Below are 25,468 nucleotides of genomic sequence, written 5' to 3' on the forward strand. Positions count from 1 at the left end.
TGAAAGGACTTTTGTGGTTCTTACCTCACATGCCCACACAATCGTCGTCTACAATCACTGAAGACCAGTCAAGTGAGATTGCCTGTTTCACCTGGTCATTTTGGTGGGTTTTGTCGCATCTGTGGTCATGGTGCTGCTGAATTCTTGGTGAAGTTTTTTCACACTCTAATGCCTGTTGGAAATCTTACAGTATCTCTGTTTCTCCACATTGGTGTGCTTTGAGGAATGTCCTCTTGGTTGATAGTGTCTGTGCACAATATATAACCAACATGCTGATTACAGTGTCATTTAACAGGTTCTTTTTCTTAGAGGAAAGCAAAGAGATGCTTCATTGAGTTGCTGAAATACTTGCAAAGTGCAGCTGTGTGTTTGCAGTTTTTGGCAGTAGCATTTGCTGCTGTAGACATCTTTTAGTTCAAGCTGTGAAACTCAAACATGACAAAACACATAAATGTCACACAGAAATTGATGACTACATGCGGCTACACTACTACTGTGGCTATGTAAACCTAAATGAAAGCAATAAAATGTATATGTGTGCTGTTTTTATGTACAGTACATATGTTGATGTGCACTTGGGTATATTACATTATATCTTGGTGTAATTTGTCTTCAAATGGCACATAAGCACCAAGTTAATGTGTGCTTAAAAAGAGATACAGTTAATAGTACATATAAATGTGCTGTACTTTTTAATCTCCTTCACTTATCACTAAGTATTCTGACTAACTATCAAGGACAGTTGATGTACACTTAGTGCACTTTGATATTTCCTAAAAAAAAAAAAAAACAATGGTATTATTTGCCCATTGCAATAACTTTGTGTTTGTCTTCTACACTGCAAACAATAGGTTTGATATCAACCGTATGTTTTCAGTGTCAGATTCTCTGCCTCTCTTACAGCTACATTTTTTTTCCTTTCTGTTATATTGATTGACACCTCAGCATCCATTTGTTGTCAGATATACTTGCTGCATCCTATGTGAGTAACTCCTCCCTCACAGGGGAAATCATTCGCAAGTGTTCACATGTTTGCACAGAAAAGAACAAACAGAGGTACAATCTGCTGACTTCAGCTGAACACATTGTGTTTTTTCTCCTTTGTGTGTATGTACGTTCACATGATCACATATCCACAGCCAGCAGCAGGACATGGTGAAGGGCATGTTGACAGTTTCAAGCAAGGAGAAAGACGGGTTTCTTAGGTGGTGGAACAGCATTTATGAAGTGTGATCTCCTGAGTGAATCCAGGCCTCAGTAAAGATGTTAATCCTGGTTATGTTGAACTAGCAAAGACAGACTGATTCACATTGCCTCATGTCTTTTGTTGAAGATTGCACCTTAACACATGTCAAAGACTGCTGGCATGTATAAACATGTTGCACATATGAGCTAGTCAGCTGTCTTCCCAGGCAAGAAAAACAGGGTGGAAAGACAGAAATCCACAAAACCAACCATGTTCATTCCAATGTAATTCTGATTCCAACTCTGTTCTATTCTAAAGATAAAAATTGAGAGTATGTTTGAGAAAACCTGATTCTGTTTTGCTTTGTTGTGCTTTTCTTTGCACTGGTGTTTTCAGTCCAAGATCTTAAGCTTGCTGAAGAAGATAAGAAAAGGTGATAAATGTAATCACTGTGAAAACAGTGATTCACTTGAAAGAACAGCCAATCAGACTGCTCCGTCTTACCAGCGCTTGCTTTATCGGCTCAGTGGCTGCTGATAAGTGTTGACCAGAGTGGTGCTGGACACACTGTATAGAATAAGGACAATAGCTTTGGTGTATCTGAACTCAAAATGTCTCATGAGCCTCAGTTGTATATTCATGATTAAACCTTTTATATCAGCTTTGACTCTGCATAGGCAGTGGAGTTTGTTTACATGTGTGCTTTGGATAAAATGTGTGTTTTGCATGATTTAGAGGTCTGTAAAGTACAAAGTAGAATAAAATGTACACATCTAAGCTGTGCATGGGGCTCAGTAGTGAGGGTTTTATGAAGGCAATGAATTAAAGGCTGACAATGAAGTTATTATTTGATTGTTCAAATTCTGAGTCTGGAAATCCACACACTGGGAATCTTTCTGAATGACCTTCTAATGACTTCCTGACACCACAGTAGTTGTGCTCTTTGTCCACAGTCTCTCAGCTATATTTCACCACCAGGGGGCAAAGTTTAATATTTTGTGTCACTGTGTAACACATACTGTGCCAATTACAATATTAGTTTAAAAAACTCAAACATCAAACATAATATTTGCAAAAGCAGTGACAAATCTGTGTTTTCTTTATAGATTTCTGCTCTCTTGACAGTTCGCCATGTTCTGTCTGAGGCTCATGCACTTTAAAATCAGATATTTATGCATTGCACATAGATTTTTTTATATCAGTAACACAAATTGCATTTACTTGTATAACAACAAATATATTTACAGGCTGTTGAAAGTCATTAGAACAGTTTGCAAGCTGAAGAAAATATAGTTGCTGTTGCATTAGGTGTCAGATCTCTCTTGAAAGGGGCCTATAATTAAAGTGAGAGGGACTTTGAACTGGCTAAATAAAGAAAAAGAAAAGGTGAAATGATCTCATAATTCATATGTGGGCTCTGGGACAGAAGGAGTCAGAGGCAATAAAAATCAATATCAAGGCTCAAAACAAATAACCTGGCCCATCAATCATTCAAAAAAAAAAATCTCTAAATGTTTTTCTTTCTTTTTTCTTTTTTTTTCTGTTTTAAAGCAGAAAGTCTTCCTGACTTTTTCCTGTTTATTCCAGCCCATCTCCCTCCTCCATACATCCATCCATCCATTCATCCGCCGCTCGCAGGTGTGGTACCGATGACAACGCGGAAGTGTGTTTGGCAGCAGCGCAGAGAGCCGCTGGAGTCAACTGTCCCCGGTCAGACACGATGTCCGGCAACGACGACATCCGATACTGTCACAAATTCTCCTACGTTTTCCTCAAATACCTCCTGCTCCTCTATGCGATCGTGTTCTGGGTGAGTACCGACATGGAGAGAAGTGCGATGCGCCTTGTTTACGCAGATATGCCGCCTGAACGGAGTGGAGAGTGTGTTCCCACTGGGGCTGGAGTTGTGTGTACGCGTATGTGTGTGAGTATGGGTCAGGTTCAGAGAACAAGTGTGAACAGATATTATTGTGACTCTATGTTTCTAATAATAGTTGGAGATCTGCAGCTGTGAACTGACAGGTGTTGTACCTGTGGAGCTGTGATCTGTAAACGTCTGTGAGCTCCGGTGAGGCCACACCTTCCTCTGCACCTTCACCCCATACCTGCCTGATAAGCAGCAAGTAAACACAAGGCAGGAAAAGAAAGAGAAACGGCACATGCGGGCTGTTTTGTCTGGGAGATTCCACACACTTGGAGCAGCAGCTTTGCTGTGTCCCGCTGTGGCCAGACTGACTGCACCACAACATGAGTCATGTGTTGATCAGCACATGACAGATGTTCAGAAATGATGTGGTGGCAGTAAATCGCTCCAAATGACAGAGCTGCTCTGGTAGTGGTTCATGCCTTTCATTGACAATATTCAATCTGTGTGGTAGCATAAAATTTGATAGTCTGCAAGCACACTGAAAACATTTTCAGAAATTATTTCTTGTGTGGATGTAGGGCATCTCAGACTGAGTGTCTTCTGTCTCTTCATGTCATACCAGACTGAGATCAGGGATCTGTGAGGATCAGACCGTCTGTTGCAGGACTCCTTGTTCATTTTGTCACTAAGGATATTTTTTATGGTTGTGTGAGCTTGTTGGTTTACGTATTCAAATACTGAAATATATTCATATACTCACATATGATAAGTTCTTACACAACTTTGTTTTTGAGCTTTTTGGTCCATTGCTATGTGGAGGTACAATTCATTGTAGAAATATGGAGACGGCTCACATAACCAGGCTGTTACCACGTTTTGCCCATGATTCTGTAAAGTGATACATTGTAGTACAGTCTATTATACGCTGATCAGCCATAACATTAAACCCACTGACAGGTGAAGTGAATAACACTGATCATTTATGTGTCTGTTTGTTACAATGCAATGATCTGCTGGGATTTCTTGGTCCCAGACATCCACCTGGATATTATTTTGACGTGTTGCACTGACCTAAAGGCACTTTCTGACAGCAGCAGTCTCCCTCCTGAAGGACAATTCCTCTGCCACACCACAAAAGCTCTCTAGGAACACGGCAAAAGGCCTAAGGTGTTGATCTTCCATCCATCCACCCATCCATCCATCCATCCATCCATCCATCCATATTCCTCTTCTTATCCAGTGGTGGCGGCAGACTAAGCAAGTCATTCCAGGTGTCCCACTCCACAGCAACATTTTTCAATTTCTCATGGGAAATCTCTTGGTGTTCCCTGGCCAGATGAGATATGCAATTCCTCCATCGAGTTCAGGATCTGCTCCAGGCTCTCCTCTTAGTTGGATGAGGCTGGTAGACCACCAAAGGAGGCATGCTTATCAGATGTCCTAATCACCTCAGCTGGCTCCTTGTGAGTAAGGTGCGGTAACTACTCTCCTGTTGGCTATCCGAGCTCCTCACCCTAGCTCTACGCCACCCTACAGAGGAAACTTGTCTGACTGTATCCGCCATGTCATTGTTTCTGTCACCACCCAGAGCTCCTGATCATTCCAGCACCGCTCCCTCTTCACCACGGCCGTCCGTTACAGCACTGGCATCTCTGCTGACTGCACCAATCAAGTCTGTCCATATCAAGTTCCATTTTTCCATCATTTGTGAACAAGATCCTAAGATACTTAGACTTGTTTGCTACTCCAGATTTCCTAGTCTAATTGAGCGTCTATGGAATGCTCCAGGATAAGCCCGATCCACAAAGACCCCACCACGAAACCCACAGGACCCGAAGAATCCACTGTCAGCGTCCTAATGCCAGACACACAGTACACCCACAGAGGTTCTGAGTTCATTCTCCGGTAATTCAGATCAGTGTTGGTGGCAGGAAGAGGACTGACACACTATTAGGCAGGTGCTTTTAACGTGGTGACTGATCGGTGTATATTTTGGGTCATTGTCAAAATGACGCCTCCTTGATGGTATTATTTGATTAATAAAAATATAATTTTATCAAGGTGCTAAAATGTGTGAACAGTTATTTACTTCAGTCATTTGATAGTCATCTCAACCACAGCAGAAATGTTTGATGACAGTGTTAAAACAAGCTTTCTTAATTAAACAAAGAAGTACTACTGAAACTATCCATCACTGTCGTTTAGATAGTGACAGCAGGACTCTGTCATATGTGTAAAATGATAACAATGCACGATTAAAGTGCTGCTACTTTGTCAGCAGGTAGAATACAATGGAGGTGATATTTGTTAGCTATGCCCTAATTAACTAAAAGTCTGGCTTTATCGTTACTGTCATGAGTGTTTTTCTGCAGAATTGCGTATCTTTGGTATTTTGCTTTGTGTTATGTCCATGGTGAGCCTCTCTAGGTTTGCTATCACACTTTTTACAAGGCTGCCACGACTCAGAAAGAGCCACACATTCTTATATTTGTAATTATCACTTGATTCTGCTGCTCCCTCAGCTTTTTAGAGCTTTATAGTGAGTTTCAGCTAGTTGTTTAGCTGTCCGGCCTCTGACTGTGATGTTTTGGCTCACTCTCACAGCTCCCCCAGCATCGCATTTGGCTTGTTTGCAGTGAAAACCTACTGTAAACTGAACTGCTCCACAACAATTTGTAGACAGACACAGTTATTAGTCCTCCTAGTGACTCCCTGGTTAACATGTGAAGCATTTAGCAGCTGAAGAGCTGAATATGTCAGTGTTGTGTTCTCGGCTTGTTTTATCTCCAAGTGGCCAATAAAACTGGTTCTGGCATTTACAACAGTGAGGTCAAGGAAAGTGAAGTGTCCTCTGAAGAGCACACTGTCTAAATTACTTTCTTGTTACGTGAATTAGTAAATGAGCATCAAAAACATTAGCTTACAGCAGTGGCAGCTTTATATCACACACTTATTTGACTGGCTTTATTACATGTTCAGCTGTAAAGGAACATTGCCTGACTCTTTGTTGAAATAAAGTGATTTATTGATAAGAATTTGTGCTCGCTAATTTCATCTAAGAACAATCAAGATGTTCTTTAATGGCTGATGACGTTATTTGCATCAATTTATTTTTTTAAGGCAATAATTCAAAGTCTTGTAATTTGACTCCTGGAGATGACAGTAGATGTGATGTGTGATATTCTGATGGCTTACAATACGTCTGTTTGCTTTTAATGAAGATTTTCTGTATCATAGCCTAACCTTGCAGCTGCTCCCTCTCATAGACAAACAGATTGTAAATTTGCAAAGACAGATGGCTGATTGACACAACGCTTAGTTCACTAAGAAAATCACTTATTACTGACAGACATTTCTGAAGGTTTATTCATGGTGAGAAAGCAGCAGAGAGCGGAACGGCGAGGCAGACGCTGTAATTGGTTTATTATGGAGAATGAATGCTGCCTTGATAGGGGAGGTGAAACAGATCAACAAGTTATATTTACTTTGCTCCCACAGCTTTTTTATTCAGTCATGTTAAAAATGACAATTTCACTGCCAGCTGTGAAGAATGTGGTTAATCTCTAGAATAATGAGCATTTATATAATTACATCCACCAGGAAACACAGACGTAATCAACATCAACACTGATTCTGACATCATTCTTCAGGAAACAGATGTATGGGAGTCTGTTCAACTTATTTTGAAGTTTGTACACGTTGCTCTCAGTAGTCAGTTTCAGCAGTTCTTGTAATTAGTGATGGAAAGAAGAAATATGAATCTAATGCTCACAGCATTGTGGAGCAGCATCAGTACTCTGGTAGGGATTCACTGGAAAGTTTGTGATGCTCAAACAAGTTTTCATTCATTTACTTTCTCATCTGTCAGTTGATATTTTAAACTACCTTAAAAAAAACAAGAAGTTTAGTTGGTTTTTGCTGTCTTTGACCTTTAGGTGCTCATTCTTTTCGACATATACCATGACCCACCTTTCACCCTCATACTGTGTCGTGCAGGACAGGATGTACTTGTGCTCTATATCAGCTGCTGAGGGTCTAAACAGCCGAGCGAAACAGTTTACGGTGGAGGAACAACGTACAGGAGATGATGAGTAATTTCCTGCTTACTCTGGAAAAATCATTTAAGTCTTCCCACCACAATAGCTTGATTCCATCTAGCTTTTGTTTACTATATATTCAAATGTATTACACTTAACAAAGACCCAAAGCTAAAGCAAAGCAGTTTCGGGGTGAGAGAATGTCTCAGGTTGTGTTTAGCAGCCTTTGAAAGTCATTTCTGGTTCTAATTCTTCTTCCAGAACAGTGTGAAGTGACATAATGCAAACAGTGTGTTTTAAAAGGGCAGAGGAAATTCTGGGGACGTGAATGAAGCTTTGTGAAAGGATTTGTCAGTGGTTGTGAGTGCCATGTGTGTCATAACTTGTTTATTCCTGTCAGTAGAGTCTCAGAATAATGAAAAAGCTGCTGGAGGTGTTTTTTAACAGTAGCCTTCCCACTGTTCTCTTAGCTCTGAGCTCTCTGTGGGTTGATTTCTTTTCAGTCTGCTGAATGAGATTATCCGCTTCTCTTAACCTTTGTTTACCCAGGAAAGTTTGATTGAGCTCACTTCATAGTGGCTCATAGTGACACACAATAAAACACTTCCTCGTTAGAAATTTCTACTTAAATCACATCTTTGACTTCTGACCGTTGAGCAGCTGTAATTGCAGTATAACTTGGGACTGTAGAAATCATTGCATATTTAGCTATTCCTAGTTGGTCAGGGGTTCATCCTACAGCAAGAAATGACCCAAAACATAAGTCCAAGCTTTGCCAGAACTACCTTAGGAAAAAGAACAAGCAGTACACTGTATGCTTTTAAAGCAGTGAGTCAAGCACAGTAATAGCATAACAGGTTATATAATATAACTTAACCTTGGCCTGATGCCCTGATAATATCACTAAGTCATCTGCAGCTAAGTGCATGTGGATAAACACAGCACTGCCTGTGTTAGTATATTTTCCAAACAAAGCATTTTTGTTAAAATTTGATTGCACTGATAGAATGATTCCAAAACTAACAAGACACTTTGTAAAGATTATCACTCATTAATGCTGACATGCCATTGGCAGGAGTTTAGAGTTACTCTGTTTAAAATGCTCCAAGTGTCCTCTCACCTCTTGGCTGAGTGGAAGTGAGGTTGTGTTGGGTGGGACAACCAGGCAGCAGCAGGACACCATCACAGACCTTAAGCAGGGACATGTAAGGAAAAGACATCATGGTGGATTATTGTGAACAGTACTGGACATTCAGGACTCAGAACTAATGATGTATAAGACCTTCTTTCTTTCTTCTTCTCTCTCTGACTTGTCCATCTTACAGTATACAGCAGAAGCGTGTACACCCCCGTGCAATATTAACACTTCATAGTCCCACCTTTATTTCTGATGGCATGCTCAGTTCTCATCAGCATGGAGATTAAAAAAAAAGATTCTGCATAGATTTTTTTTTCAGAGACATTTTTTTCAGCTGTTTTTTTTTTTTTTTTTTGCTGGAGGGGGTGTGCTGCTTTTAAATACCTAAAATGTGTGCTATTAGATTCAAGTAAGGCAACATTCAGGTCATAGTTGTCACTTTTTTCTTCTTTAGAAACTCTTGTGTGATTTTGACAGTGTACTTTGGATTGGTGTCATGTTGGAATATTCCTTTTCTGACAAGCTTCTGCAGACTGGGAGGCATCTTGCCAACCAGTATTTTGATACATCCACAGGTATGATGTGATCTACCTTCATCCTTCACTGTCAGGACTATGCATTCATCGTCGCCCTCCTTTTCAGGTTCACACCAAACATGCTGGAACACGTCTGAGCTGAACAAATTCCCCTCGATCTCATCTGACCAAAGAATGTGCTCCCAAAATTAATCAGACTTTTTTTTTTATTATGTTCTCCAACAAATTGTATTTTTGCAGTTTTGTGCCTTGGGGTGAAGTTTTTACTGTTGGATGCCTCCCATAGAACTCGACAATATGCAGTGTCTTTCTCGTTGACTGAATTGTTGTAGAAACTCTGATTTTCATTGATAATTCCTCTGCCAAGTCATAAGCCCTTACCTCTTTTGTTTTTTAAAGCTAAATTGTGCAAGTACTGGACTGTTTGTGGTATCTTTGTAGGAATACGGCTATCGTCACTCTGATTAGTGGTACTATAGCTGGTACTCTTGCTTGTTCTATGCTTTCTGATTACTGCTGCGCTGTTTCCCCTGTTTTTAGTCAGTCACTGGTCTCACAAGTCTCACAATCAGATTTATCAGTTTCTCTAGCAGTTCTTGCTTCATGATGCAGACATGCAGATGGACACAGCCCATAGGTCCAAAACTGAGAAAGTCCAGGTGTTCACAACTCATTGTATACATGTTCATGCAGTAAGCCTAATTGAAATCCCACCTAGTCTTGTTTCAGTTATCACAGTTATCAGTTATCCATTATCACAGTCACTTTCTACTCCAGGGCTTATATTTTCAATTTGATCTTTACAAAGTAGTTGTTTTTGATGCATCAGAGGAAATACTCTAACTGTCAAATTAGAAGCAGTTACAAATTTGACTCATTTGACATTTAAATGATGTTGCACAGGGGTGGCTGTACTCACTTCTGCTGACTGACAGGTTGTGGGAGGCAAATCGCAATTAGCAGCAAAAAAGTCAAAGAAAGAGGTCTATGCAGTAGCGATTTGCAGAGAGTGTTTGTGTGTGTGTGTGTGTGTGTGTGTTTTTGCACGTGTAGTCATCCTTGACTCAGAGGAAATTATAGATTGAACTGAAAATGTTGAGTCACTATTTTAACTATTTTTCTGTGGAATTACTGTTAGTTTTAACAACTAAATTGTTCTTTACTGTTTAACACACAACTTCTGTCTCCTGTTCTATCATTTACTAACCTCATACTCACCGTAATTGTTTTGATTTTGAATTATAGCTCTTCCTTTCATGTAAATTAGCAAATGATAACATGCCAACACACTAAACCAATCAGGTAAACATAAAATCCATTGAACGTCTACATATTAGCGTTGTGCTGACAGCTACAGCCTCCCAGAGCTGCTAACATCGATGTAGGCTTTTAGTCTTACTGTGTGCATCATTACAGATATGCGCTATCTTTACCTCGTAATTAAGTGCGGTAAATTATCAAAAGGTGGCAAAACTGTCAACATATGTACAAGTTGTCAGGCTTCTCATGTTTGTTGCCCAGTTGGCTGAATTTGTATCGATGGCACCATGTTTCCAGATCTCAACAATTCCTCTGTTGACTACAGCAGTATCATAACTGTTAGAAGTGTTGTCCAGAGCAACAAAAAATAAAATTTGTGTTGTGATGAAGTATAGTTGTCCTTCAAAATATGTGTCTTTTTCAGTTTTTTTCATTTGCAAATAGCTTTCTTCCAGTGCATAATATAAATATATTTTGATTGACAGCTTCCGTGTACATGTGTGACCGATTATTGCATGAAGTCACACTCATCTGACTCAAACGTGATACAAAAAAATATTAAATAACAGAGGTCTCTATAAATGGATGATTGGTGTTTGGCCAGTTACTACTTCAGCTGCCTGATCACATTACATGCCTACATTTGCCGTGTGCTATTTGACTGTAATTGAATCTGTGTAAGTGGCCTTTTTAATTTTAGATTTGACTGCAGCTCATAGTTGGGATGGACGTAGTTATTTAAATTTCTTCTTGTGTTTTCATTTTCTATTTTCATGTTGATATGCATTGGCGGGGAGCAGGAAAAATGTGTTGCAAACTCTACTGGGATTTTTGTTTGCGCTGGGTAACATTTCAGCCCTCAAGCCTCACCCACAAACAGCAGTGTGTGGTGTTTTTCTCTGTTAAACTATTATTTCAGTGCAGACTTTGATCAGAAGAAAATGCCATGTACTATGTACAGTTCTATTGTTTAGTACCTGCAGCCGTGTTTTAGAGACATTACTGGGATGTCTGTGTGGAGTTTTGAATTATCATACGAAACACATTGTTTCCGAGGAAAATATTGTGATTTTAACTTTTTGTTTGTTTGTTTGTTTTCTACTGATGTTGATTTAAGCACATTTAAATTCCACCCACTTTCTGTCTACAGAGGCTACAGAAAAAATATATCTGAAATCCTCAGTAGAAAGAATCAAACATGTTTACATTGCTAAATAATGTTAGAGTTTTTTCTTCTTTACAGTTTCTGTAAACTGACCCGTTATGCTTCTTTTATTTACTGTTATTTTTGTAAACTCAATTCTACCAAGGCGTCTTTTACAAAAGTCCAACGTTGCAGCCATACAAACTCATAACATATTAAAATGCAAGACATACATATCAGCAGTTAAACAAAAATAGCTATTTTAACACAGTGACCTCTTAAGAAAAACAATCATATGCCCCACATTATTTATATTATTATTTACGATGCCCTTAATATGATTAGGAGATACAAATGTGTCTCATTTTACATCTTTCCGCAGATGATTTCATGCAAAAATTACAAAGGAGGAAAATAGCTTTACCCAAATCTGTCAAAGCCTGCCGTGCTTTAAAAGCAACCAATTAGAGAACCGTAATGTTCCTGCTGTGCACGTCAGGTTTGACAGGTGTGTTCTTATGTGTTAATAACTGCTGTCAGATACTAATTTGCTTTTGGTTCATTTGACCTTTTGAAGAAGTATTGCATTAACAATTGAAATTTCTAAGTGGAAGGACCTTAATGTTTTATGCAGATTGGATGGAGTGATTTGTTATTCAGTAGTGCTGCTGTCTGAACACCAGAAAAATGTGCCATTATAGGGCAATTTTACTGTAAATTTAAGTTGTTAAAAAATATCAGCTTTTGGAAAAGATGACGAAATAGTCTTAGAACTTTGTTTATCCCCTTTAATCGGAGGTCTGTTGACCTTTTCTCAGAACTCAGAAGTTGTCCTGGCATGTTTTGCCTCAAGAAAAGAACGTTTCTATTGGTTATGATACTGTGATAAGTGATTTTTGAAGTCTGGTATAGGTTTCTGATGGTGTGATGTTCCATCCTGCTCTCAAGGAATACCTAACTTTCAGTTACAGACCTTTTTAAGTTTCTACAGTCAACAATGGAAATAAAAGGCTTTGTGTTTGTAAAACTGTGACCTCAGTTTTACAGGTGATCTATCTAGCAAGTCTTGCATTATTTCATGATCTGCCCTTTTGCCACCCAGATCAGAAAAAGTCTGCAAAGATGCAATTAACATGCTGATGCCAAGAGGGAATATAGGGGTGACGTCTCGCCCCTTCCAGTGTGCTCTGTGGGACCTTATCTTGGAAAAAACATATTTAGTAGTCAGCAACATGAGACCAATTATCTTTTGATCTTGTTTAAATTATGCCAAATAATTCAATTTAAGAGCTACTTTTGCAAATCAAGAAAGTCACAGTTTGTCTTTAAACTGTTGAACTATAAAACTGTGAACATACTAAACGAGAAAGACCACAGACCTCAAAGTCAATTAAGTAAAAGCATCCTAACTTTGTCTCTCCAAAACTATCCTGAGCTGTTGAACATTTTGGTAGATAGATAGATTTGCACATAGCTGAAGCTCGAAACATGGCCAGACGTGTAACGATTTTCACATTCTTCTAAAACTTGTTCTCTCATTTTGGAGGAAGGAAGTGAAATATACCAAACAGCTGTGTTGGTGCTGGTGATGTCTTTTGTATGAGATAAGAGATGTAGTTCAGTGAGCATTTTCACACAAAAAATGATTACAGTACTTTATTTTTGCAAGCTGCAAATACTTTCTTGGCTCAAACATCTCATGTAAAATTCAACGGCAAAATTCAGAGTAGATCAAAACATTTATTTGACTCTTATCATTGTCTAAATATTCTTCCGAAGATAAGGTCCAATGGGACACACCTGATGAGCAGGACTCCACCTTTCTTTAATTTTCACCATGCAGCATCCCAGTTTAACATCTTTGTATGCAAATTAGCATTAAGCATAAAATATAGCTGAGGCAACTGTTTAATATGTAATTAAAATTGCCATGTTATTGTAATTTATCCTGAAGACAGCATGAATCATAAATAAAACTCATTCAGCGCTAGACTTAGTCGACTAACATTTCTGTCCTTGGAGCCACACATGATTACACCATATTTAGTTTGAATGGGAATCTGACAACCTCATTGTGTATCCTATATATATTTATGTAAGTACATTTGTCTCTTTCACTGTTGTGTTTGAAACCCGAGGGCTCCATCACTCTCCTTTGCTTCCACCTCTTTGGCTGAGTGGTGGCTATTTGAGTAACGTATAATTAAGGAAAATATGAGGCTTGACTGTTTTATTTCTGTGTCGTATTTCAAGCTGTGGAAATTGCATGAATTGAGACACCTGTCGGTTTTCCATCATGGTCAAGATGATGATTGTTCTGTCCTAATTGCTTTTGCTTTGTGTTTCCAGTTAATAGGTGGGTTTATCCTGGCCATTGGCATCTATGCTGAAGTGGAGAGACAACGTTTCAAGACGCTGGAGGGAGTGTTTTTGGCTCCAGCTATAATCCTGATCCTCCTGGGAATCGTCATGTTCGTTGTTTCATTCATCGGAGTCTTGGCTTCACTGAGGGATAATCTGACTCTGTTGAAAGTGGTGAGTGGTGCATTGACACCTAAGTAACTATCTTTAGCAACAAAGTGGTCTCATTAATGCTCAGCCTCTACATTTATTATATATTTATGTGCAGATATACACTACCGGTCAAAAGTTAGAACACCCCAATTTTTCCAGTTTTTTATTAGAAGTTATGCATGTTGATGTCTCATTGTACTCTGAAATGAAAGCATAGAACAAATAACCAAATGAAGTAAAAAAAAAAAAAAATCCCTTTAAAAACCAAAATCTTTTCTAAATTTTTGACTCATCAAAGTGGCCACCTTTGGCAGATATAACAGCTGAAACACACTCGTGGTATTCTTTCCATAATGGAATCAACTATTCTTGCAGCGGTGAGAACCCTGATTTCGTTGTATCTAAGCTGCCAGCACTTAACTAAATAAAATATCACAAGTACAAATATTGAAATTTGAATAGTAAAATGGCTCTTGTCTGCTGTGTCACAGTTCATGTACACCCTGACGATGTGTCTGATCCTGGAGCTGCTGGGAGGAGTCTTAGCACTGGCGTTTCACAACCAGGTGAGCCAAACAACGCGCTAATTAATAAGAGTTAAAGGATAAGATCAGATGAAATAAAACTTTATTAATTCTGACATAAATTCTCGTGCCAGATTTTGTTCAGACAACTAAATTAAATTACACGACAATGAATGCAATAGAACAGCAATAAGATATAGGTATGTTACATTACTGAAAATAAGACAAGTAAGCTAAAATAAGACTAGAATAGAAGAGTAAGAAATAAGATTGGCCAAGATTCTCAAATATAAATGGATAATATGTGAAAAATTGACATGTTACACATGAAAACTGAAATATTGCACATGAAACCTGACAGTGAGAAGCCTCTGCCTCAGCAGATGGTCAATGAGGAAATGTGAGAATGGAACTTTATAATATTTATGATGTTTAGTTTGATTCCTTATTCTCTGTATGCTGTAAATTTACAAGATAGCATGAATGATGCTGCTGTTGTGAAATAATCAACCGTGACCAACTACACGACTGGAGAATTACTCTGTTCAAAGATTATTATTTGTATTAGTTTGCACTGCTTTTCCGATCTGTTGCTGTATTACTATATGCATCTACTCTTCTAATATACTTCTATTTTTAATTTTTCTTATTGTTTTCCTATGTCTGTCTTCAATTTTTAAAGTATTTTTCCTCCCTGCACTAAAATCCAGTAATGTTCTTTTATGTATTAGCCACAGCACAATCTGCTGTTTGTGTGTGACCAAAACTAGTGAGGCAGCTTCTTCCAAAATCATGAAAAATAAAAAAATGATGATAAGGAAGAGGCTTTGTATGACATTCACACTAAGTACCGTATTTATTTGATGTGCCTAGACTGGAATGTGTTCCTAATTTAATATTTGGAAATTGCTGACATGCTGGACGTTTTCACTGATGCACTGCAGGTGGTTAATTAAAAATGCCGTGTTTCTCTAACGTAGAGGCAGCCAGCCCAGGGGTCCAGACCACCTTTTAATGAATCCTGATTAGACAGTGTGATTAGAATGTTCAATTTGCTGTGCTTTTGTATATTCCAATGAGCCTGACTGCTGTATAAATGCTTTTAGTAAAAATCCAACTGTTGCTGCTGCTGTTTCACATTAAAAGGTTTTTCAGGGTGAACCATTAGCTGCCTTTTTTTGTGACAAAAACCAACAGAAAGTTAAGTCATTGTTGGTAAAAGCCATTAAGAGATTTTTCTTTCCCGCAGGAGGCAATTTCAGTTTAGGTGAACCTCCAATAAATTTTTTAAAGTAAATAACATCTTTAGCCTTACTGAAATTATTGGAAACCCACAGAAATCAACAGGAACTCAGTGTCGCTATTATCTTGACACTTTCTCCTCTATTAATGTAACTCTAAATTTAAGGGAATTAATAGTGAACTGTACTCCAGCAGTGTCATGTTTATTTCATGCTATTCAAATCATTACTGGTGAAAAGAGGTTGGTCTGCAGCTACAACCAATAGAAGAAACGGCAGTTTTCACAGTTTCCAAAATCGGACAAGGCTTGTCAGGTTAGGAGCTTGTCAGCAGCATGTTTGTTGCTTTTATTTATTATTCACGTTGTGCATAGAGAATTAATCTCTCAGGTCGGACTGTCAAGGCAGAGTCCTACTGTTACATCCTGAGGTGTCCGAAGGAGAACATTCAGAACAAACCACCTGAACTGTGGTAAGATGCCATGCGAGTGTTCCAATGCTCTTAGTGTCTAGTCATAGTGCAACGATTACACACAGGCTTTTTAGTCACAGCTACGTGGCTCTCTGTGACTTTTTCCTGCTCTCCAAAATACAAACAAATCGAAGGGTTGTTGTTTTGACATGGTTGAAGAGATTCGGGGCTCAGAGCAGATGGTTGTTGACAGTCAAAGGATGGTCATTACAGCTCACACATGTTGCAGTGGGCTCCCTGCAGTCCCTGAAGTATCTGATCAGCCCTCATACTTCAGTCACATCTTGAGTGCTTTATTGCAGAGCTTTTGTGCTTGTGTACAGAGGCAAAAATCCAAAGAAATTGTGTCATTCTAAAAATTTAGAAAAAAAAACATGTTGCAATTGATTGCTATTAAACTGGCAGAATGACATGACGACATGAGGGGGATTTCATTTATTTGACTGGTAGAAGATTATGTGATCATGTTTCATGATTATAAAGCAAAATTGGTGTGACACTGACAGTCGTATGCTAATATATTCAATTCATTAGTTTCCTTCATTGAAAGCTCTCTCATTCATGGATATCTGCATGTGTCTCTCTGGGGGAGAATCTTGAGTTTCAGGCTAAATACATGACTGAGATCATGTGTTTTACATGATCTATTTTATTGTTTGTGTCTGTCAACAGAATATCTAAACTATTAACATAATGACTCTACATGTCAGTGTGGTAGTAGCAGATTTGTTTTAAATACAATAAAGAGCCAGCTCCTCATATGTCACTCCTTTATTTCACTGATGTATCATTTACATTGAGATTAAAATTAAAGAGCAATGCACAAGAAATGTGCTCACTTTGATAGGATTTCTGTTTCTTGTCTCCATAAGTAGACTTTTATAAGGATGGATTTTTGCATGTCATTTCCAAGATTACATTATTTAAGGTGATAATGACATGTGAGCTTTATAATAAGTTCTTTAATAATATCCCAGTTTCTTGTGTCTCAAAGGAAAGTCTCAGTTGACTAACTCAGTTTCTGTAAGTGACTATATTGTACTGTAGTTCAGTTGTGGCTGCCTTGTCCCTATAGATCCATTGTGAAGTTCTCATATGTTCAAGAGAGGTAGAAAGAAAAGAAATGAAAATCCAATCCAATCTTTTATTCTCTGCAGGACCCATGGTTGAGAACACTGTCACTTCATAATAGAAGTGGTCAAAAGAGAGGTATGACAAGCTGTGAGAAGCCTAAATAGGGTAAAAAATCCAGTGCTTTGTTGTCCCTCATCTTAAATGAACTATAAATAAGATGAATATATCAGAAACAAAGAGTGGAGTGGAGAAATTAGTGAAATCAATGTAGTGTTCCCTAAATTAAAACATTCAATTCAAAACCTCTCAATGACTGTTCTCCAAGTTACAAATGTTTATTCTCAGTCTCTGGACAGACTGATACATTAAACTAATGTGACCCTGCTGCACCAGATTGTGACTGACAGATGTGAGCTGTCAGACTGCCACATTTTCATATTCCAGTTCACTGGATCAGTCACCTTGACTAATCAGAGCATTTCCTCTCCACAGCTGCCCGTTTGACACACTGATTGTGGACCAGCTGTGTCTTGGAGACTGCACCAATGTGGTAACTTGACCTTATTCACCCCACTGACATACACTAACTGTTTACATTTCTCCATTACAGACTGTGGAATTGCTGAACAAGAACATCCGAAGGGGCATTGTGAACTACTATGATGACCTGGATTTCAAAAACATCATGGACTTTGTTCAGAAGAAGGTAAAGTTGTGTCACATGTTTTTTTATTTACTTGATAAGGGATGCGCCAGTGAGCTAATCGCAAGAATGGAAAAAGTGAATTAGCTTGTCAAATATGTAATAATGCAGTGTAGTGCAGCCAGCCAGCCTGTTTCTCATCACAAGGCTTAGTCAGGGTTCGTTGGAAGACGCTGCACCACTAGTGAACTTGGCTGCTCACCAGCATGTTGTGTCCAAAATGATCAGAGAGGTGTTGAGTGCCCTGCTCTCAGAGTACATCACGCTGCCACAGACAAAGCCTGAAGCTGATGGTCCTTTTTTCCAGCTTTTAACAAGCACACGGGAATGCAGCAGCCAGGGTCAGCATACTGATCACACACTGACACTAAGACGCAAACATCAAACTCTACTGATTTGCACATCAGCAGCGAAGACAAATGTTTCTTTAGTCAGTGTGCTACAGGCAGTATGTCATTAAGCAATGAGTACCTTGGCCATCGATGTGTGTAAAGACGGATAAACTCTCTGTGACCTCACTCATAGGTTTCAGGAAGCGGTTTTGAAGCTCACACACCTAATCATGTAATGATTTTTCTTTATTTTCATGGCTATTTACATTGTAGATTCTCACTGGAGGCATCAAAACTATGAGTGAACACATGGAATTATATAGTAAACAAAAAAGGTGAAATACGTCGAAACATGTTTTATATTTTAGATTCTTCAGAATTTAGTCACCCTTTGCTTTGATTACTTCTTTGCACACTCTTGGCATTCGTTCATGGTAAATCAGCTGTAGAGACCTTAGCTGTTTTTTCTGCCAGGCTGTAACTGTGTTTGTTTAGCTGTAAAATTGGACATTTTAAGGGGGGATTGACTCACTTATTGAGTTGTCCCCAAGTGGTCATTGATGGAACTGCAGTTTTGCACTTGAGTGTTGGCTTTATTTTTCACCCTCTGAAGTTGCAGCTTAAGCATGACCAACACTTATACCACTGGAGAATGATTAATATGACATTTATGTCTGTTCTGTCTTAAATATTAGTTGTTGCTTGAGGAAGAAAATTGCGTTTGTTCAGGATCTATCAAAACAATAACTTTGATTGATGGACCTAAGTTCTACACAGCAAACCTCCAGCGTGTTACATTGAAATACAGCACATCATGTTCTGACTGCAGATTTATCGTGTGGTATGCTGTGTGAAGATATTAACTCGTTAACAATATTGTTTCAGTGATGGCAGAAAGCCTTCTGGCTGAAGCTTGTAAAGCTTCTGTCATATTTTTCCTGTCATGGTGTAAAGCTTCTGGCTAGCTCAAGTGTCTTGCAGCAGGAAAGATTTAAGTGTTTTCCTTCAGGACTTGGACCAAACACCATCAGAAAAACTTAGCAGGGATTGAGATTGTGTCCATACATAAATAAAGTCTGTGGATTTATGGCCAGTGGCCTAAATTCAGCCATGCTTGTGTGCTCACGCTGAGTAAATAGTGGTACATTTTTTTCTGACAATCTTTTATAGGATTAAAAAAGAATCCCTTAGTTGTGTGGGGATTTGTGGTGTGTTTGTGTGAGCAGTCAAAGGAGGTTCCTGATGGAGTTTGTTTGTTGAGATAAACTGATCGTGGACTTCTACTCACAGTGATTTTTTTCTTTCTTTTTCTTGTATATGATAGATTCTTCCATCAGATTTTCATTTTAATGTGTTATGTTTATTGTAATCCCGTGTTCCCATTAAAACCCTAGACAGCCTGACACCCTGATTGTGGGAAACATTTCTAGTCCATAGAAGGTAATCACAAGTGATCCATTGATAAACTCATACCAAACAATTAAAGCTGTCAGTTGACTCATTTTCTGTGTACTTTGAAGGGATCAGATGAGCCTTTCTGGAAATTGCAAAGTGGTTGAGTGCAAGCTTGAAAGGAAATGTCTTGATGTTCTGTGTTTGTGCGTAGCTGCTTTTGTTTTGGATTTGGCTGTTTCTGCTTTTGATTCTTGATATTTATACAAGATTTTTCAGTGTGTGAATGAGAGTTGCTGCTGTCATGTGCAAAACAAAATTACAGGAGAATGAAGGCTTGAAAACACCTTCATAATTGACAGCATGAACAGTTACTATGGCTTTTTAATGATGTTAAACTATGTCTGAGTTCTACAATTTTTTATCATTTTCTGAGGCAGACAATCCAGCATTCACAGCCACTTCACATATTGATCAAACACTTAGTTGGAGAAAATAGGCAGCACTACTTTGTGAAAGTAAAAATTGTATGTACAGGGTTAAAGCTGAAACAGTTTGCTGTTTAATTTATTGCCAAAGAAAGACACTGCCATGATTCTGGTAACTGACTCATACTTTCGGTCAATTTCTGTCAACATTATCTGGTTTTAGCTTTTCATCTCTAGGGACTGTTTTGCTGGAAATTAGATTGAATATATTTGGAGTATGGACATGTATTTTTCTCAGTTTTAATCAAGATAATAGTCGTCTGACTAAAATGATAATGATCGTTGGCTACAACACTTAACTATTTAGCTTGAAGCATACTTTAACCCATGTTTCCAGCTTGTGACTTCCCTCCCAAAGTTCTGGTTTCTCCTGTCATCAAAAACATGCTAAATTAAGCGCCCTTGACAGAAGCGCGACTTCGAGATGGAGTCGGTCATCAGGCTTCACACTGCTGCTAATACTTAGAATTGGTTAAATGCAGAGCACAAATTTTCCTACGGGGTTCAATAGAGGATAACTTAACTCTTTAACAAGAGAAAATGAGAAAGATATAATTCTGGAGCACAACATCAATCCATGTATTAGTCGCAGGTCATATCATATCCTGTATTAAGTTAATTTCAAGCTGACCTTTCTATTCACTGCACCTCACTATTCTAATGGAGATGTGACATTTACTCCGTCAGCAAAGGCTACCTTCGCTTTCAATGTAGGCGAAGACAGGAAAGACCTTTATGCCTCACAATTACATTGAGTAATATGCAGAAAATGGAAATCATAATATTGACTGCTCTGGTATCATATTGCAAGAAGCTGCACTTTTTCAAGTGCGTCATTAGAGCAAATTGTAACAACTGCATGAACACCACACTGTTCAAATACTTCAGACCACTTGTTAATCACAATTTCTAGTCATAGCGATCAGTGTTCTCATAGCGTGTGTGTGTGTGTATGAGTTTGTGTGTGTGTGCCACAAAGTCTTGTAGGCTTACAAACAAAGTTATTCAGTTTTTTGGACAGACACTTACTTCATTTCTTCAGTGCTTTGCGGTTGTTTGACACAACAGTGATCATGAATATTTATAACTTCATTTTAGATTCAGCAGAAGAGGCGGTCGGTGGCATTTAGACACAGCGATTTTACATACACTCAGCACATTTTTTAAAGGGGCAGCATCTGAGTGCAAGAAAATATAATAAACAGCATGCAAAAAAAAAGTAGTAACAACAAACATAAAAACAAGCGCAACACACACTAGGAAACTTTACCCGCACACATGGATTCAAATTCACTATGTTTTTGTTAGTGCTATGTTCATTTGCTTTTGGGACATGGAAACAGTTTTAATAGATGACATTAGCAGACAGATTGTTCTTTTGAGAGCTGAAACTCAGCACATCTTCATCATATGTGATGAAGATCTTATTCTATTCTTTACAGCTTTTGCTGTTACAAAACCACTGATCATCTAAAGGTCTAGGTCACTTTTGTTTACAGTGTCTGTACAGTTGTGATGGAAATTGTAATGCTTCGTGATTAATTTTATTGTTGAAAAATGCATTGTTTTTAGTCAATCCAAAATGATACTGCAACCTTAAACCCGAATGTCGAACAAAGGAAAAGAAAGTTTAGTCTTTCTCAGAGGAATATAAAAGTTTGCACAATTAAAAGGCAGAAATATGAGACATTTTCCCCAACTCACTTTTTCATTTTCATTTTTTAGAATAGGAACAGCAAATAAGACGGAATGACAGATAACATTATTTGCCTTTCAGGAAATATTCAGTGACTCAAATAGCCCCACTTCATTTTAATAAATGTCATCCATCTATGGAGCCTGTCACTTCCTCGATCCATTCAAAATAAATTTTCACTGATGCAGCATCAAACCTTCCCAAGTGCTGCTCAAAGATTGTCTTCCCTTGCTGTTAATCTCATATTTGAGCCTACAAGCTCTCAACAGGAATAAATGTCAGGTGAGGGATGGAACACAGTCATTATTTGGTCATCTGTGAGGCTTTTGCTGGCGAGTAAACAAGTAGAGAACTTGAACATGTGTAATGAAGCATCCTCCTGTATAAAGATGATGATCTTCTTGAATTCTGCAGACCTCTTGCTGTGTCTTGGAGTGCTTCTTCGCTCACTCTTGATGCTTTACCTTGTGAATCTTATTTCCAGTGCATGAAATTTTACATCAGGTAATGACAAATAATTCACTAATAGAATCATACCCATTAATGCTGTCATTTGAATCATTTTGTGTGTCGTGGAAGATGCAGTTTGGTAAAGTGTAAGGTTGACCAAAGATGTCTTGTGAAAATTAGAATTTCAACCCAGGTCCTGATGTTGCTGTTTCATGCTGTTACAACCCCGGCTCAGGGGGGGGGAAAGCAACATAAACAGTTGTAGTTGGTAAAGATCAAATTATTAATTATTGAAAAGTTGGAACAAAAATGTGCAAGATATTATACAAATGAGGCAAAACTAAGGAAGAGGGCTGGTGGGTGCTGCTCAAATTAAAGAAAACAGCAAAACACAAGAAGAGTTCTCATAAGGAGAACTTAACACTACACTACACTACAATACAGTCGCTGTGGACAAAAGAAAAAATTAAACAAAAAGGCTCACTACCTAGGAACTGGCACAAAACAAAACTACATGGGAGTCAGCACCCCTAACCCTGGTGAAAACTAGACAAACGAAAACTACCTGTAATGAAATGAAATGTTGCTGTATCAGTTTTTAACACTAATCCTGGCCCAATTCCAACCACACAGTCTATCTGCCTCAACCACACAGATCACACAGAATGACACGCTGGAAGTCAGCTGCCTCGTTCAGTTGAAGTGCCAACGCTTTTAAAAGAGTTGGCAGTTTTCGGTTGGTCAGCCTGGTGAGCGCCGCACCAATCACAGGCCTCCTGGTTGCAGTCACGCCTCTGCAGTTGTGGTCCAACCAGGGAGTGGGGATCACACAGCCCTATTTGCATAGCCACAATATATAGTTAAACACACACACAGGGTAGGAGGCGCTGGCTGTAACACATGCTTTTGTTTTGGATGTCAGTGCTTCTTCTTTTAATTTATCTTATTTATTCATGATTCTCCACGGTTTGAATCAGAGTAGCTACTTTCATGTCTAAAACATAATTTATAGCAGAATAAAGGCTAGAAAACACCTTCATAATTGACAACAGGATCAGCTGCCTCAGCACATCTTGTTACCGAATATTGTCCGTAACCTTCCGTTTTCAGAATTTTCTCCAACAGACAATCCAACGTTCACAGCAAAACCACATATTAACCTGCCTCTCAGTTGGAGTTAAAAAGTAGGCAGGCAGCATGTGACTTCTGTCAGTTTTTTGTCACATTATTTGCAGTTATTTTAACTACTTTGTGTACAACTGAGTGTCTGAAAGTGTGTGCTGTTATCCTCGTTTGCACAGTCCGTGATGTCTCACACTTATTTGCTACTACGAGCGCTAATGCTTGTATTAACACTGTGCTAATAGAACCAATGCTTATGGCTGCCACTTGTGCAAATTTTCACCCCACCTTTTAATGTGACCTTTCAGAGGGGCATAGTCGCAGTGACCTTTTGGTTCAGCTGGTAATTGAAGTGAAATGATCACCCCAAGCGTTTTAGCTTATAGCATACACTAATTCATGTTACCAGTGACTAAGCTCACCTATAAGGTGTTTGTTCAAACTCTGAAAATATTTTCCTATCAGGATTATTCTAATAGCACTGATAATAGCAACCGGCTTCCTGTTGGCACTTCAACATGTGGATCTTATTCAGAGGTTTCGAGTTTCAGCCTGCTAAACTTTGTCCATGTCTATGATCACTTGACAGCTTGTACTTCTGGCTGCAGCTCCAGAATAGAAAAAATAAATTTTCCACAATTTTTTTTCAGTTGATGTGCACTTTATTCTCCATGCCTATTTGCCATATTTGCAACAAAGTGTTTAACTGCTGGGTGGTCACACTTCAGAAATTTATTTTGGGAGTGTTGCATCCATCTGATACACATTTGCTGATTTTTACTTTCCAGTGTCAGTTACGTCACTTTTTTTTTAGCAGTTTTTACCTAAGGTAATGAAACTGTTTATTACGTATGCACACCTTAATATAAATCATTAATCACTTCAGGCCGCACCCTCTCTTATTACACAGATATACATATACATACATATGATACTACATGTCACCTGAAATTGAATAAATCCAATAAGCATTGAAATTTTTATTGTGTGGAGTTGAAAAAATTGCGTAGAAATAACGATAAGGTCAGAATACTCTCTTGCTACATAATTGTACATGCAGTATACATTGGATTTGACTTTCTGGTGACAGTTATGTAAATATTTAACCTCTGCATCCAATTAAGTAATGGAATTAAAAGAGGAAAAACAGCATCTTTTGTTATTCACATTTGATCATTTGACTGTCACACGAGCGTTAAACAGAAATTGATGTAGTTATGTAAATGAAGGTAAGTGAGCAAACTGAACAGAACCAAAGTGTAGTGTTAAAGTCATTTGAAATAAATTAGTCAATGTTATCATCTGAGAAGAACAACTCATTCTCTCCACCGGTCTATTACTGACCTGTGTCTTCATCTCTGGAGAGCTGCTGATTGATCAGTTGTGTTTACACAACGTGCTCATCCGTCAGAGCGGAGGTGAGATGAACATTGGTACAAACAGTCCATCAGTCATGTGCTGCGATAGATTGTTTGGTCAGAGTGTGCTACTGTAGATCCTCAAGAGCTTGGTTTTGCTTGAGATATAGGCCTTTATCTTCCAGAGAACGTCTTTGTACCATGTGGTCAATATAGAATTTGTGGCAGTAATAATGTAGCTTTTACAGTATTAAAAAAAACCCCGATATATTATACTCCTACAGCATTTGAAGATTACACAACAATATGTCCAGTATGTTTACAATTTACAGTGAAAGCATGCTGTATCTGTTCAGAATATACTCTGTCAGTCTTGACTATGTTGAACTTCAGCCAAAATTATACTTTCTTTCGAATCTTCAAATGCAGTAACTTTGATTGTTTCATTGCACAGGTTCAGTTGGTGTTTTCAGATGCTGAAATCTTCATTTGTGTGAGAAATAAAGCAGTAGGATATATATTGTAATTTATAGTACAGGAAACATGAAGGAAATAAGAGGAGGAATAGGAAGAAAAGGTTCAGAAGGTGAAACCAAGGGAGGAAAATTAAAATGTGGTAGGAACGCCTGCAGGAATAAAGGAAGTGTTTTGCCTACAGTTCAAATGGATGGAGGAACAGAGAAAAGTCTATTATTTGCTGAAAGAAGCACAGTCCTGTGTTCACCAAACAGCTTTATTTCTTTATTCTTCACTTACTGCTGACTTCAGTAGATGATGAATGTGGCTTTTTTATGCCATTTGAATGAGGTCAGTCTTTTGCAAAACATCAAAAAGTTTGTGGTATCTGATGTTCAAAACGCGTCTGTACTGCTACATGCAACAGCCTACAACTACTTGTAACCACAATATGTAATTCTCTGCACAGTTTCCATGT

The 25,468-nt window shown here is 38.4% G+C and overlaps 1 protein-coding gene across 1 annotated transcript in view; it reads left to right on the forward strand.

Annotated features, from left to right (window-relative positions):
* Positions 1-2,820: 2,820 nt before the first annotated feature.
* Positions 2,821-25,468, forward strand: part of tspan15 (tetraspanin 15) — a 37,653-nt gene continuing 15,005 nt past the window's right edge. The window contains exons 1-4 of the mRNA XM_023281767.3: positions 2,821-2,996; positions 13,518-13,703; positions 14,174-14,248; positions 17,604-17,699. Of these exons, the coding sequence (XP_023137535.1) occupies positions 2,907-2,996; positions 13,518-13,703; positions 14,174-14,248; positions 17,604-17,699 (447 nt within the window). The 5' untranslated portion in view covers positions 2,821-2,906. The remainder of the gene's footprint in view (positions 2,997-13,517; positions 13,704-14,173; positions 14,249-17,603; positions 17,700-25,468) is intronic.

The sequence above is a fragment of the Amphiprion ocellaris genome, chromosome 1 (genome assembly GCF_022539595.1).
Source record: "Amphiprion ocellaris isolate individual 3 ecotype Okinawa chromosome 1, ASM2253959v1, whole genome shotgun sequence".
In the NCBI taxonomy this organism is placed as follows: domain Eukaryota; kingdom Metazoa; phylum Chordata; class Actinopteri; family Pomacentridae; genus Amphiprion; species Amphiprion ocellaris.